This window comes from Myotis nattereri (assembly GCF_964212035.1).
Source record: "Myotis nattereri genome assembly, chromosome: 7".
Taxonomy (NCBI): domain Eukaryota; kingdom Metazoa; phylum Chordata; class Mammalia; order Chiroptera; family Vespertilionidae; genus Myotis; species Myotis nattereri.
In genome coordinates this window covers 21734918-21751640 of record NC_138082.1, presented here as the reverse complement: position 1 = coordinate 21751640, position 16723 = coordinate 21734918, and the positions used below count along the sequence as shown (strand labels likewise).

The window sequence follows — 16723 nt, the reverse complement described above, 5'->3', positions numbered from 1 at the left end:
TAAAAAAGGGGGTGGTGAGATGGGGGAGACTATTGGGAGACTTAAGAGAAAAGTACAATATTTAAAGTGTCTGGAACACAGCGAGTCATCAATAAATGAGGCAGAACAGGACTGAAATCCAAGGCTGCTGACCACTGCACTATCCTGGCTCCTTACAGCATACCGAGTACAAATGCCAGCACACAAGGCTGGCACACTTGACTATATAGTGATATGATTAATATGTGCCCAAATGCCTATAGATAAATATCTGTACATCACTGAGGATCATTTCATATTCTAGGCAACTGATGGGAATACTTTTACCAGAACTGCAAAGGATTTCATATTGCTGAACATCTTGAACCTTTAATTTAGTTTTTTCCCAAGAACATTCCTCAGTCTGTGTTTTTTGTTGAGTCTATCCTCATTGAGAGCATGAGCTACGTAAATCTCTATTCTAGATAGTGCTTAGCACATTTTTGGCCCTCCAATATTAAATAATATCAAGCATTATTCCTTTTTAGGGACCCAAAAACCAGTAAGCAAAAGACTACAAGATTAGATAAAAAAGGAAAATATTTAAAGTTGAGGTTTGCTAGCTTTAAGAAGCCAAATAAAACAAAATAAACAAAACCATTGCTGAAGTCAGACTTTAAGTAAGGCTTCTGATATGATGAAAAGAACATACTGAGGATGAAGAAAATAAAAAATCTAGTATGCCCTGCTGCGTTTTCCAAACTTGCCCAGATAAATCCATAGAAAAAGAGGAGAGACACTATTTTCACATGTTTTGCACTTGTGTGAACACAGGTCTGTAATCTGACAATGTCTGTGCTTTAGCAGGGAGTGGAAAAAAGGCAGGTACAAAGCATAAGCTCTCTGTGTTTACTCAGGTTATCCTGATAGATTTTAGGATCTGAGCTGTGACAAGCATGCCCAAGAGTTCCTACGTGATTTTTCTGTTTTAGCTCTGATTCTTCCTTCTCTTCTCTTCTCTTCTCTTCTCTTCTCTTCTCTTCTCTTCTCTTCTCTTCTCTTCTCTTCTCTTCTCTTCCTCTCTCTCCTTCTCTCCTTCCATCCTCCCTCAAACTCCTTGATTCCTCTTAAAGTCTACAGTGTTATTTACCTTTGTTTTTTATTTCTGCAATATATTGGTACCATCAATTTGGAGATTAACACATTTCAGCATTCCTTATGGATGACAGTTAAAACTCCCATCCACAAATACTCCTAGTAACAAGTTACATTCCAAAGGTACCTTTCTGTATTTGATATTTTGCTTCTAAGCAGCATATAGGAGACAGCAAGTATTGTAAGGGGAGTGGTGAGTCAGGGCCATATCAGAAAAAAGAAGTCAATATGCTAGCAAAAGTAATTGCTATTAAAAGAAAGTGACAGACACATCTTCCTTCTTAAAACAATGTATTAATCAAGGTACCACAGCAATAATATTTGAGTAAAAAACAATACCCTTAAATGGTCTTACTACCTGGTCCAACTATGGGGCCCAGTTAAATGCCTCAAAATTTGAGATGATCACTTAATCATTCAGGGATGAAAATATTGCTTTTCTACTTTAAACTTCCTTTAAAGCAGTATAACATAGCTATTCTAATCAAGGATGGCAATGGAACTTTTTAATTCCTGTGGCCATTTTTGTTATTTAAAAATGTGAGAACAATTGTGAATATTCCTTTTCCTTCTCCAAAATGTGCTGTGTACAGAAAAAGGTATTACTAGGGATTGGGGTGGGAATCAATATTTGCTTAGTCTTTTCAAAAGGCATCTTAATCACCACAAAGGGGGCTCTCTGGCTGAAAGAATAATAAGAAAGTCAACTGGCCCCTTTAAATAAATGTGAAAAAACATACACCATTACTGTACACCACTCTGTGTACCATTATTGAACAATGCAAAGCCCCTTAAAAACTATTTTTATGGAGAGTTGAAATGGGAACTGGGGTCATACAGAAATATTTGCAAGATAATAAACAAAATCCACTGGCTAAAAAAAGCATAGTACAAACAGGGCAGGTCTCTTTTCGTGTCTGTCCAGTCATATATATTGCCACGTACCTGATTCTGGATTTACCAAGAAGCTCCCATACACTCTCTTTAGTAACTAGAAAATACAAAAACAAATATGTTAATCCAAAGGTCATGATAATTTCATTATTTTTAAAGCACTGTGTTTGCCAAGCTTCTCCTAAGCCAGCATTTTTCATTTCGTTCGGTAGATGGGAAACGATAGAGGGAAGCAGATTTATCTGAGATACCAAGCAAGTCACTCACAGAACTATTAAATCCAAAAGGTTAGCTTAGGACCTGATTTTCAATCAAGGCTCATCCTTTACTCTTTTAGGACTTGGTCACAACCTCCAGATCATACACTGCAGGTAAACATCTTTTTTTCAATAGAGCAGAAGGATGCATGCTAAGTGAATATAGATAATATTAGTTATCAAGTAAGTACAGCCAAACCATTAACCCAGGTGAATAAAGAGATAAAATCACAATTTTTGGGAACTGATTCTAATTAGCCTGCTCATTTTGAATACTTTAAAATTATTTTGCTCATCACCAGCTTTTTAAAGGCAAGACAATGGATAACTGAATCTTAGCCAGTTATTTATACTGATGGGTCCACAGAAGACTCTCTAAAGGCATTTTCCCCAAAACCAATACTTACTGCTGGCTACTTTCCAGCTTTTTGAAGTAAATGATAAAACCTTTTCACACCTCCCATTTTTTCTGTGCTAGTGTGACTGCTTCACCTGGTGGAAATTGCTCTTAGGCTGCCATGGGTTAAGAAACAAACTTTTTATTTTGGAAGGAATTGTTCTGACTTAATGTTACATTGGACACATTAAGCACTAAAAAGATAGCTATTTGCCCAGCTGACGTGGCTCAGTGGTTTAGTGTTGACTTATGAACCAGGAGGTTACGATTTAATTTCCGGTCAGGGCACATGCCCGGGATGCAGGATCGATCCCTAGTGTGGGGTGTGCAGGAGGCAGCCGATTAATGATTCTCTCTATCACTGATGTTTCTCTCTCTCTCTCCTTCCCTCTTCCTCTCTGAAATCAATAAAGCACAAACTTTTGTTTTAATTATAGAAGTTATACCTGCATGTTTTAAAAAACTGCATTCGCCAAAGAAAAGCACTGTAGACACAGGCAGCAACAGAGTGGAGCTCCATGGGGGCAGGCACTCTGCTGTTCACTGCTGTGGTCTCAGTTACATATACCCGCACATCAGGACAAGCAATAAATAGATGTGACTGAATATCAATGTTTTTCTTCTAATCTTATTTTCAAGGTGCTCTCTAGGTATTTTTTAAAAAGCAGCAGACCATATATTTTATGTCCCATTTGAGAAAATTATAACATGGTGAGGTTCTCCGTGCTCCCATTCTTAGGTATTCCTTAATATTTCACATATTATTTAACCATTTTCCTTTAGCTGGAAGAAATTCTCAAACTGCAAAATTCGGATAATGGGGTGGACCTCAAAGCATGAACCAGTGATCAGATCAGTTTGTATAAAGGCAAAAAATAAATAATGCCACATATAGTTCCTATTTGGTGACCATATAGCCACTGTGAGGTATCTCTTTCACAGAAGAGGAACTGAAGGGGAAAGGTTCAAGGTCTTGGAGTTTCTTGGTGGCAGAGAGTTCTGATCTTCAGGTGTCTTATATGCTTCTTATAAAGAATTTCTGGGGGAAAAATAACATGCACATCTTACAAGAATCTTAACTGGCACACTGCTCCTGAGCTACACTTCTGTACTATGTGCACTGTTAGTATTTGGAGGAAGCGGAAATCAGATATGTCAGAAACCACAGCCCCTAAGATTAGGTTTACTTCTAGGGTTACTAAGGTCTAAGATCTAAAAGGTTTTTAGAGCCAAATTTATAACACATTCAACTCCTCTGTTCCCTCCCCTTGATCAAACCAGCCAACGCACCTGGTTTACTTCACTTGCACTTTTAACTATGATTCACTTTTCAATTTGTGCCCACTCTTCCAACCTAACACCAGGAGATGGTATAGATAACCTATCAATCACCCCATCAAACCTTCCCACCATAGAGGCGGAGGCCTTACGCCTTGAAAAAGGGCCTGTGACAAAGTAACAAGCTTCCTGTGGTTATTGCAGGCTGGTCACTGTTTAACCAACCCAGGGAGCCACTTACTGTGCACTCTGCTCCAACACTGTGAATGTTACTCACTCCACCCACTTGAGTGGGTGGGGTTGGTTCTTTGACCCTTGTGGTAGCTCTAAGAAGAGCAATGTGTTCTGGTGTTCCATTGGAAGGAAAGCACAGACTGGAAGGAGATTTAAGAAATCTAGCTTAAGTAACACTTCTTTCCCTTCTAAAGATTATTATAATTATTGCACCTAGATCTTTACAGAGAGAGGACTGTGTAGGGAAGATCATTACACAATTTGGTTGGCTATTCAACTGTTTAACAATTATTTTCAGGTCGCTATTTTACAGATAATCTAAGCAGGGCCACTTTAAGAGTCACTTATTTCTTCTTGCTCTCTATCTGGTAAAGAGAAGAATCAGCTACTATCTTTAATATTATCCTTTATATGATTAGATCTTCTTCCTGAAGCTTTTCTTTCCCAGGTAAAATAACTATGAATACAAACTCTTTAAACATTTCTTCTTCCTTTGAACTTAAGAGGCAAATCAGAAAAGGTTTTGACTCTTCCCTTGAATTTATGGGGCAAATCAACTGCATATGAATAACTAAGGTAAGTGACTACCAATGGCTTTTGGCATTGTTTGGTTAACATATAATTTTAGTTTTTAAACTAAAAAATTATTGAGATTTCTATCATATTCTTTTGCAAACAATCTTTTCATTACATAAATTTTAAATAATCAAAAGCTACTACTCTTAATCGGAAAAAAAATAGAAATGGCTGATTAAGAAGAACCTAGCTTGTTAAAACTAAAAGATATTTGAAAACTGATTCAGGAACTGAGTCATACTTCCTGCTTTGAGACCCAACCACAATGTGCGCACACTGGTGTAATAGCAGTTTCTTTCTTCCATAAATGGCTCTCCTCAGAGCAAATATAGTTCAACAGGAACCAAACCTGCTACTTTAACTATTGAAAGAAACCAGTGAATAAGGCATGGCCACCAAGGGTTTCACAACGCATGGACAGCCTTTCATAGTTCCCCTAAGGCAGTCATAGAGAAGAGGAGGTACTTTAAGAGGCCAGCTCTAAAGAATGTTAAATGTAAAAATTTAAATGGAAGATTTGTGCCTACATGTTCAGAATGAAAAATTATGATTATAAACTTTAAACAGGCCAGAATTAATATACCTGCTTGACCTGTTATAGAAATAGAAAGGAACCCATCTCATTCTCATGGTAGCCATTTTTCTATCAGTCAACGAAGAGTATTCTTTGCTCTAATTTTAGAACTAAAGCTGTTTTTGTTTTCAATGGTTAGGGAACATCTTTATTTCTCTAGAGTAAAAAGCAAACAAAAAACCAAAACCCTGGTTAGGTGAGCAAGCTATCCAGAGTGGCCAGTGCCAGTGGGGGAAATTCAGTGCCATGGATCTTTTCTCTGGGTGGCAAGTTGTCAACAAAGGGAGCGGAGAAAAACAAAGGGTGAGTCCCAAGGAAAATGATGTGGAACTTACCTCATCAGCACCATGTGCCTGAAGTTCCTTGTAGAATTTCAAAGAAATACTGACCATCACTTTTGTTTTGTCTCCATTAGGATTTGAAATATGATAGAGGACCCCATCAAAATCTGTAAGTAAAGTAAGTAAGATTGCTTAACTTGGGAATGGGGAATAATATCTCAAAGTACCTATCTGTTGCAGGCCATAAGAAAGTCCCTCTTTTTAGAAGGCATATAAGTAAATTGACATTTATTTTATTTATTTATTTATTAATATATTTTATTGATTTTTTACAGAGAAGAAGGGAGAGGGCTAGAGAGTTAGAAACACTGATGAGGGAGATCGATCTGCTGCCTCCTGCACGCCCCCCACTGGGGATGTGCCCGCAACCAAGGTACATGCCCCTGACCGGAATCGAACCTGGGAACCTTGAGTCCGCAGGCCCACGCTCTATCCACTGAGCCAAACCGGCTCGGCGACATTTATTTTAAATCCACGTGGGCAGTCAGCAGAAACACTGGGAACTGTTAAGTTCCCATTTCTTTGCTCTTTTCTAAAATTACAAAGCTATCCTTACCTTAATCACAGCTTGGTATTGGAAAATTTTTTTTTTTTTTTTTTTTTTTTTTTTTTTAAATATATTTTATTGATTTTTTACAGAGAGGAAGGGAGAGAGATAGAGAGTTAGAAACATCGATGAGAGAGAAACATCGATCAGCCGCCTCCTGCACATCTCCTACTGGGGATATGCCCGCAACCCAGGTACATGCCCTTAACCGGAATCGAACCTGGGACCCTTCAGTCCGCAGGCCGACGCTCTATCCACTGAGCCAAACCGGTTTCGGCTGGAAAATTTTTTAATAAAACTTTTATTCTGACCTACTTTAAATGTATAAAAGTTAAAAGAACAGTATAATGAACCCCTATTCCTATTATGACTTCAACAATTATCAATACATGGCCAATCTTGTTTTATTTAGACACCGCCCCCCCCAATGGACTTGATTCTAATCCAAATCCCAGACATCACACCATAAATATTTTAGAATGTTTTAGAATTTCTAGAAAATAAATAGACTTTTAAAAAACCCACAACTACATCACCACTATCATGCCTAAGATTTTAAAATAATTTCCTAATATCGAATATCTAGTCAAATGTCCAAATGCTATCTCAAAAAAGTTTTCTTAATACTGTTTTCTTATTTGAATTCAGATCCAAACAAGGCCCACATACTGCATTTGGTTATCCCTTAAGTTTCTTCTAATCTATAGGCCTCCTTTCTCTTTGGCTTCTACCTTCCTGTAGTACACAGAGAACTTGCCCTACATAGTTCCTGAAATTAGGTGATGACTGCCATTTCTTTAGGGACATCTAGCATTCCTAGCTAGGAGGGTATGGGGACTGTGCCTACCTACCGCCAAAATCACAGCACTTCAGACTTCAGCTTCCAAGATCATCTAGTCAAGTATTCTCATTTTACAGAGGGTGGCTGTATAACTCAAAGTTCACAGAGCAAGAAAGTAGTATTATCGCTTAATTCTTTGCAGGGAATAGAAAACAGTAACATCTCTAACTTTTTGAATAGGTCTCTGCATTTTTGTGTTTCCACACTACTCTAGTTCTAGGCAAACTGAGATGGCTACTTGAAGATAACATCTCAATATTTCAAAATTAAAAAAACCCCTTATTTTGTACCACAAAATTAAACCCAAACTTCCAAGATAACAGCAGGCAATTTTATACAGTTCATAAATTCATAAAATAATTATCTATAGCCTGGCTGGTGTGGCTCAGTGGTTGAGTGTCAACCTATGAACCAGGAGGTCACAGTTCAGTTCCTGATCAGGGCACATGCCTGGATTATGGGTTTGATCCCCAGTAGGGGGTGGTATGCAGGAGGCAGCCAATGAATGATTTTCTCTCATCACTGATGTTACTATCTTTCTCTCCCTCTTCCTCCCTCTCTGAAACAAATAAAAATATTTTTTAAAATCATCTATAATAAAGACCTCATAACGATTTGACAATTTAAGGGATAGTGCTCCAAATGTCAAGGCTTGTTTGAGGAACAAATTTGTTTTCTATTTTTTAAAAAATATATATTTTATTGATTTTTTACAGAGAGGAAGGGAGAGGGATAGAGAGTTAGAAACATCGATGAGAAACATCGACCAGCTGCCTCCTGCACACCCCCCACTGGGGATGTGCCTGCAACCAAGGTACATGCCTTTGACCGGAATCGAACCTGGGACCTTTCAGTCCGCAGGCTGATGCTCTATCTACTGAGCCAAACCGGTTAGGGCTGTTTTCTATTTTTTTATTGTGTCTTCTCTTTATAGAATTGAGATAAAGACACTTACCTGCAAATGTTACTTCTACTGCTTCTGGTTTGTTTCTGCAAAACAAAAATTCTTTAGTTAACTGTATTGCTGCTTGCCTTCAAGGGGACTTGCAAAGGCTCCTGAGTTTTATTTAAGATCAGACCACTCTGATGCAATCTTATGCTTACTGCTGATCTGAATACACAATTCATTTTTTCATACACCTGAATCTTTGGATTTACTTAAGGTGGAGGATAAAAAAAGGGAAGCAGGACAGATGCAGCTTTTGTTTCCCAGCCGATGTGGAATCTCTGTTGTGGCTGGTGCTCAGAGCTATTGTGGTTCAGCTCTGAATTCCTTAAGATCCTGATATACATGTTTATATTTATGAACCACAAGATGCCATCTTTTGGTCAGTGCCTCCCCTCAGGACAGTAGTGATGGAGGTAGTACATTCAGCAGGAAAACTGCTAAAAAAATATAGAATGCTTTTAATTTATTCAAAGTAAAAGGATGATTTCAGGCCATAAAGCAAAACAGAAAGTTCTATTCCATTTCAAAGCCAATATAGAAGTCTTCCTGCACATCTCCCTCTCCCTTTGTATCACCGAAGTACTCACCGCTCTCCTTTATGAAGCCACCTTTGACTGGTTCTACCCTAGTTTTGTTTTGTAATTGCAATGCTATACTTCCATAGAAAGTGTAGCACAAAACAACATTGTGAAACCGCTGAGAACAGTCAAGACACTTGTTTTCCAACTGTAGCTTTTTCACCAGGACCATATTTTCAGACAGATTATTATCCATAGTGTGTATTTTCTGATCTACCCATCTATAAAATGAAAGAACACAAGTGATCCTACCTACCTCATAGAACTGCTAAAGATAAAACAAGAGAACAGACACGAAAGAACCTGTCATGGAAGGCAGGCAGCCTCATAAGCCTAATACTCTCTGTGCACTTTCCAGCTTAGTCTGGTACATGCACTTCTATTTGATAAATGCTATTGAGCTATTACCTAGAAAGCATGACATATATCCTGGCTATAAACAATAATAGTCAATTAACCCCCAGTGAAAAGCTACTCTACATGCTCTCCCCACTTCTCAAAGCCCGATGGTAGGAAACAAATGAAAACTGTTTACCAGCTGGCTACCACTAACTCAAATGATTCTACTTTGTTTTATGGGCCAGTAGATAAGATAGACACATTTTCACATTTATTCTTGCCTAACTTGCTCAGGATTTCATGCTCCCTCACCTGTAAAAGGAACCAAGACTGAGTTGCCCTCCAGGGTTGCTGGGAAATAACGGGATATATAATGTGGTTTATGGCTCGACTATTTAAAAAAGCTGCTGCAGAGGCTCAACAATACCTTTCAAGGAAACTGGCTTCTTTTGAGTATATGTTAGCTCTGTTGAAAAATCAAAGCCATCCATATTGGAAAAACATGTTGGTATCTCTAAGAATGGAAGCATCAAGTGGGTTTATGAAAAAGCAATGAGTTCAGAATATGATGAAAAGAATGAGATGAACATTTAAATTGCTTCTGATCTTTCATTTGAAACTGGAGCCAAGAACAGAAGCAAGGAATGGCCAACAACCATTCCTTATCTCTAGAAAAGAAGAGCAAAGAAGAAAGAAGTGCATTTTAATCTGTGGTCCATTTGAATGAGATGTTAAGAGGCTGCACAAACAGGAGGAAGCACTGAAGCATATTTTCCTGGAGAAGGCTGGCTGTGCCAGAAAGGGTGGAGGGTTTATAAAAGTTGACATTGCATCATGTAGTAAGTAGGTGGTGGTGGTTTTCTTTTTTAACCTTTAAGCTTTAACTCAGCCAATGAAAGACTGAGTTCCTCACTCTCCCACTTCATTAACAGACTGAGAAGAATCAACTAGAAATAAATCACCTTAGGGTTCCAAAGAAACATTTTGACTCTGAAATTTTACATTTCTCTAGTCTGTAGAGTTCCCTGAGCACAGATCCCTAGGAGAGAAGTCGCTAAGATCTGTTCTAAGTGGTTTCTGCCTGACTTGAGAATATTTGTCAAATCACTGCCATTAATATTTTAGTTTACTATTTATGGCTGCACAAAAGGTTGCAGAGGAGAGACAGGCTGCAGAGAGCACTAGGCCAAAGGAGTCTGCGAGAGAAGTCATCTGGGAGTTAGAGGTCCGAGAACTGTCCAAACAAGGAGACCATACTGAGTATGAAATATCCCATAATAAGATCTATCTCAATTCTAAGACCAGGTGTTTGTTGTTTACTCCTGTGGCTTAAAAATATCATGGAGCAGAGGGGTGTAATATTGGTCTGCATCTTGGTCCACTTAACCTTAATAGGCCAAATAGATAAACGGTTATTTTCGGTTCTACCATCTGCTGAAGTTTCATATAGTGAGGGTGAGTTTAATCACAGAAAAACCAAGTTCTTCAGAGCTGACGGTTCAATGCAAGTTCTATCACCTACTGGCTATGTAACCACAAGCAGTGTTACTCTAATATTGCTGAGTCTCAAGTTCCTTTTCTAGAAAATGGAGATTAAAACACCCACCTCACAAGGCTGTTGTGAAGACTAATTGAGATGATCCGGCACAGCAAAGTTTTGTAATCAGTGTCTTATGACTAAGTTAAAGCTATGCTGAGATAATGATCCCCACAGCCCTGAGGGCAGTCCAGTGGCAGGACCTTGAGGCTAGGCCATTTACCCAAATGTACCAATCTATGTGTGACATATCATAAATAAGGTCAGGAATCACCAGTGCTGGGTGCACGTGCACAATGCTTAGAATGTATGTCTACTCCCCATAACTCTCAAGAGCAGTTTTCCCCACTGTAAATGGGAACTTCTGTCAAAGTGCACATTTGAAATCAAATGAAGCCATATTACAGCTTATAGCAAAGTGCCTGGTTCACAGAAGGTAACCAATAAACTAGTTTTTCTTCTAGGTGATGTCAGAGGAGACCAGACTTTGAAGCCACAATTGGGAAAGGTTTTGGAATTGTAATTCCAAGAATAAGCAATGGATCAGCAGTACAAGCCAGCTGAAGATGTCCTCAGGGTTACTGACTGGACAGCACAAGACACTAAAACATAGTATATTCATTCAAGAACTGTATGGATTTCAAGAACTGTATTATCCAATCCTCTTTTTCCATGAAGAATTTTGGAGTTTTTTACTCCCAAATATATCCAATTCCCTTTGGGCACTTAAGTCTCTCTTCTAGTTATCCCTTTCCATAAATTGAAGGAATTATTGAATTCTGCTCACTATCTTACTATAAAGATAGTAAAGATCTGCTAAAGCCATATGTCAAAATACAGAGGAGAGGATCTAAAAGCCAATTCACACCATGTCAGAAAAGCAATAAACTCTTAAAGAAAGTAAGAACCATGCTAGCTGGCTTTATCTACTTCAAGAAAACATTTACCAAACTGACAATATGTATGTGAGGAAGCCCGGTGGGGGTGGGGAAAGATGACTAAAATGACAGACCCTGCCCTGAAGGAGTCATCAGTTGGTGGAGTGTAGCTCTGGGGCTTCATGCCCAAAGCAGTCCCAAGGAGGCCAGAGGACAGGCAACAGTGTGTAACTATAATGACCCGTAAAAAGACCAACCAGATCTTTTTAGCAAATCAGCCACTACATACAATGTCCTAATTCCAAGTCATTTCAAACCAGTTTATCTCTGAGGACATATGCAGTATAGCTGGGAATGAGAACAAGGTATCAGCAAGATTTAATTTATTCCTTTCTTTTTCAAATATCTCTTCCCACAGTTCTCACCCACACCAATTGGCAATGCTTGCTTACTGAGCTTCACTCCCCCTCACAGAACTACAGCTCCCCACAATATGCACAGCTGTGGCAAGGAGCCAGAATGCACTTAAAATCAACAGCAATTTGCATCAGACAGCATTTTCTCAATCTTGGACTCCAGACTCTAGCTAAGTTGACAGCTTAGCTTTTGAGGCTGAAAAAGTTCTTGGTGTGTACAGAGTAACAAAAGAATTTAATTAACTTGACAGATTACTTCTATTTCAATTGGGGGGTCTGGGTAAGAATTCCTAACTGAAAAGGCAAATGCTGTTGACAAGACCTTGCACATGAGGTTATTTGCAATGTTGAGTATAGCTTTTTAATCAGTCACTTTCTCTTAGTTTGTAGGCTATTGGGAAGACAACTTACCAATAATCATCATTTTGTGAGGATATATGAATCATTCCAATAAGCCATTCTCCCAGGAGTGTGGTAGGGAAAAATAAAAAGCAATTTGTTTGGAATGAATCTTAGGCTTTGTCGGAACTGCCTCCAAATTAAAATGTTATCATGACTAAATGTATTCTTAAACAGCATAGATGATAGGACTGCTTTACCCAATGAGTGACTACCAAAGGAAATTTAGCTTTTTAGTAGGATGTCACAGGCAAGAAGACCCAATAGGATGATCTGAGGTGCATCATGTAAAAAAAGACCAACCTCAAAAGGAAAGCTACTGCCAGTGTTCTGAATTATATGCCACAGAACGGTTTCAAGGCTATCTCATGCTTACATTTTCAGTAGCTGGAGGAGTGCTTGCTGTCCATGAGAATATTCTGCGAGAATGGAAATGTTACACATCTGTGCTGTTCAAACACCACAGCTTCTAGCCACATGGGCAAACTGAGCACTAGAACTGTGACTAGTGTGAGGAACTTAACTTTATTTCACTTTAACTAGCCACACACAGCTACTGGCTACCATATAGGATTATGACAGAGTTGGAAGATTCACTCTGGAGAGGGTTGATCTGAACTATAATCTCCCAAATGGTTTCTTCTGAGAAGAGTAAAGGAGGGTGGAGCTGACCTCTCTAGCAGGTTTCCGCACAGGCAAAGCCTTTCAAAACTCCAGGGTTTCTCCTCCAAGCTACTCCTTTTCCTTAATTTAGTTCTCTGATCTTCAACCCAACACATTTCACCCCTTAGCTGCCTCTGCCATTAGGCTCTCGCAGAAAGGCCCCCCTTTTCTGTCCTGCTGGTGCTGAGCACTAGTAGGACCCCATACATGTTTATGATGATCACACTAGTTAACCTTTGCTGGAAGTTCTACCCTAGGCATGTGCCTTAATAAATACTCAACTACTTCTCTGTTGCCTCACCTTACCTGTATGCCTGGAAATTCACACCAGGGTGTTACATGTGCAATCCCAGGAAAGTCCTACTTCCTAAACTGGCTATCATGGTCTCGTTTCAAAGATTTTCAAAGTGCTTTTCAGCAGAATGTTTTGAGCCCACTTATTTAAAGTCACGTCACTAAGGGAAGATGGGCCAGAATAAAAGCCAAACCTTACTGCCCTGCCCCAATATCCAACACTGCTACAACATGTACTTTGTAAGAAATGCCCTAGAAGTTATAACTTATGCCTTCCAGACTTGAGTGACTACTTTTAAGTCCTCTAAATTGGTTAGTTGGTCCTTTTAAGAGTACTTTTCTAAAAAGAATAGAGCTGAAGTTCTGAATAATGGGCTATATTTTGGAACCACAAGTTATTAGTACACAAATAGATATGAACAGACTCCCACAGTACAAGGCATGCTCCTACTTGAAAATGCACCAGCTTATAACCACCTAGGTCTCATTTCTTTACTAGTCTGGACTTGAGAATGCACTTAGGATCAGCTGTGAAAATGCAGAAGTTAATTAACTTCCTCTTGTGTGCTACACTGCTCTAAAAGTAGAGAGCAATCACCCAAAATAAGTCTGAGCTGATTCGCTTCAACATTTAAAATGTAAAGGAACTGGTAAGTGGAGGCTTAAGACAAGAAGCAAGTTAGCCTAAAATATAAGCAACTGCAGCCCCTGGCAGGAAACAAAGCTGCCGTTCACTGTATGCATTATTTCAAGGAAAGCTGTTCTTGGTTTTACAGATCAAAATCGGTGGCCTTATAAAAGATATAGGAGACACAATATGTTCAATTTCAGCAGTGGGTTAGAAGTATCTGTCTTTTAATGCCTCCAAGCCACCGGTTCCTATGACTACTTACAATTTCCCTTCTGCCAATCCTCTCCCATCTATGGATCGCCAAGCATCAAGTTTCCTTATTACCAGTTCCGTGCTCACCAGAAACAGCCTGCACTTATTTCCTCAACTGTGTAACCAAAATGTGAAGCCCCGTCCTCACAGATGGGGAAATGGGCAACGGGACTAACCACAGGGCGCTACAAATTAGAAGCTAAAATCCCCTGCCTCATGTTTTAAAAGCAAAGCAGCTTTGGGGGAGGAAGGAGGCTGTCTTCCACGGAGTCTTACGTTTGACGGCGAAGGCTGCCTTGGCAATGTGTCCCAAGCCCACGTTTAAAAAGGCCGGTGGTAGAAAAGGTTACCGAGGCCCTTCACACACCGGACGATTTCAAGTGTGTACCTGGGCCAGAATTACCACAGAAGAAATCACAGATCAGGGAGCTGGAATAAGAACGTAAGAGATAACCAGATAAAGCCTCATGGGTGGGGGAAAAGAGAATGTGAGCCTAAGAAGAGAGATAAGGAAGGGGTGTGGATGGGGAGACTATTAGCTTTGCTTGAGAAATAGAAAACAGAATGGCCAGTGTCTCTCACAGTAGGGTTCTGGGAAGGGGAACTAGAGAGGTGGCGTGTGTTTTTTCTGGCAGCGAGACTGGGTCTGCTTTCAGGCTTCCCTCCTGCTCCTTTAGACGAGGAGCTGGGGTGGGGTGCGAGAAGGCTGAACGACCTGAGCCTGCAGCTCCTGCCCTCCTCCAGCCCTGGGAATTCCTGCAAACTCCTGGAACCCAATGCGTAGGGACTGTCTTAGGTTCCTAACAATGACGGGGAATACGGAGAGGAGAGGTCCCACGCTTGCCACAGAGGGCAGTGGCACCCTCCGGTGAGAGTTCCGGCCCCGGCTGCCCTCACGTCCCACAGGTCGCCTGCCCTTTAGCACGCGCACTCCTGTCCACTCACCGCTTCCGCATCCTCCCCGGAGCCGCTCCCCACGCACCTCTGCCCCTCACCCCTCCGCACCCAATCGCCTCCCACGTCTGCTCCGCCGGGCCAGTGCCCACACCCGGCCAGGTCCCCCATCTCTCTCCTCCCCACGTCTCGGGGGCTGAACGCTGGGGATCAGCAGGGGTCAACTCTGCCTCCCCCGCCACCCTCCGTCCCCGGGCGCGCGCTCACCCGGCGGCCGCGTTCTCGAACTTGAGCGCGAGCGTCTCCTCGATGATGCGGTTGTTCACCTCCAGCAGGATCATGGCGGCGGCTGCCCCGGGCAGGGGAAGGAGAAACAAGGGCGGGTGAGGATGGGTAAGGGAAGGAAGGACAGAGGGAGCGGCCCTGCTGCCCCCTGAGGAGGGGTCTGGGTGGGGTAGGAGGTGAGGGAAGAAGGGGAGAGGGATCGGGGTAGGGAAAGGGGAAGATGCACGCACTGACGGTGGAGACACCCACCCACCCACCGGACCGACCTGGCCCCAGATGCCTGAACCCGCCTGCCGAGCCGCCGCCACCGCTGCCGCCGCCTCACCCACAAGACCGGTCCCCGCCCAGCCCCCGGCTCTAGCCGGCCACTTCCGCTCTCACACCCACTTCCGCTCGCCGCCCGGACGCGCGGCCCCGCGGCGCCATTTCCGCTTCGTGCGCGCGCGCGCAGCGCGCGGGGGCGGGCGGCCGGAGGGCTGTGCTCGCGGTGCCGCCGCCCCACCTCCAGTTTCCTACCGCCGGCTCACGCCCCGCCCCTGTCGAGCTCCGGTCTCGCTGTGGTCCCCAGGCCGGCCTCACTGTCCAGCCCCTCCCTCCCGCCCGCTCGTTCCAGAGGTCCAGCTCCATCTTTCCGCTCCTGTCACTTCAGAGAACTCGCAAGTAGCGCGCCCTTGTCATCTGCCAACCGGCTTCTTTGCTCTCGGCATGTGTTTTGTCGACGTGTTCCTTCCTCATGCCACACGAATGACTGTCCAGTGGCACACATTTCTCCAACACTGCTTAGTGGGCCCCTGCTCTGGGCTGGGGGTGCAGTGGTGAATGAGATAGGCAAGGTCCTGCCCTAGTGGAGCTATAGTCTGGTAGAGCGAACAGACAGTAAACGCCCAATTATATAATTAGAAGTTGCTTAAAGGGCAAGGAAGGACAGGAATGCGAAGTCATCTAGGTGAAAAGGCACCTGGGATGGGCCTCCTTGGGTTCCTGAGCCTGGGGAGCTGCCTCCCGTCCGCCAGCCAGCGGGGTTATCTTTGCCGCCCCTCACCCCCCAGGACCTCGGCCACACGTACCTTCTCATCCACGCGCGCGGAATCTGAACTCACACAGGCAGTCCTCCGGTTAAATTGACTCCACTAGGTCGTTTCGTGGTTACGTGGCCATCTCCCATTTATGTATTAAAAAAAAAAAAAGTTCCGTCATTTCAACATATGTACATATGTGCTTTATGTTTTTTATTATTTACCACAAGTAAAGGTCAGGAATTGTTATCTTTCTTTTAAATTTTTATTTTTTTACTGTTTCACTTGATTACTGTTGTGTATGTGCTCCATGTGAGTGCCGTAGGTGCTTATGTAGGTGGGAGAATCGCGCTATGTCGCACCATGGGAACGGATCTCCGAAGTAACCCGAGGACCTACTGTATTTGTGCTTCATCTGCACCTCCTGCCTGAGTGTCGCCTCCAGGGAGAATTTAACAAACTTAGTTGATTTATTCTCTGCTAAGTGCTCTTGGGCAGAAGGGGGGATTAGGATCCAAAAAATGAACAATAACAACAACA

At 42.0% G+C, this 16723-nt stretch overlaps 1 protein-coding gene across 2 annotated transcripts in view; it reads right to left on the bottom strand.

Moving 5' to 3' along the window:
- Nucleotides 1–15917, bottom strand: part of ARPC2 (actin related protein 2/3 complex subunit 2) — a 29822-nt gene extending 13905 nt beyond the window's left edge. Inside the window, exons 1-5 of one of the 2 annotated variants that reach the window (XM_081095368.1) lie at nucleotides 15434–15623; nucleotides 15150–15231; nucleotides 8008–8042; nucleotides 5659–5771; nucleotides 2059–2104 (exon numbers count right to left, since the gene is read on the bottom strand). In XM_081095368.1, the coding sequence (XP_080951494.1) occupies nucleotides 2059–2104; nucleotides 5659–5771; nucleotides 8008–8042; nucleotides 15150–15223 (268 nt within the window). In that variant the 5' untranslated portion in view covers nucleotides 15224–15231; nucleotides 15434–15623. Of the gene's footprint in view, nucleotides 1–2058; nucleotides 2105–5658; nucleotides 5772–8007; nucleotides 8043–15149 lie in introns of both variants that reach the window. The other variant, XM_081095369.1, reaches the window with a different exon arrangement.
- Between the last annotated feature and the right edge of the window lie 806 nt (nucleotides 15918–16723).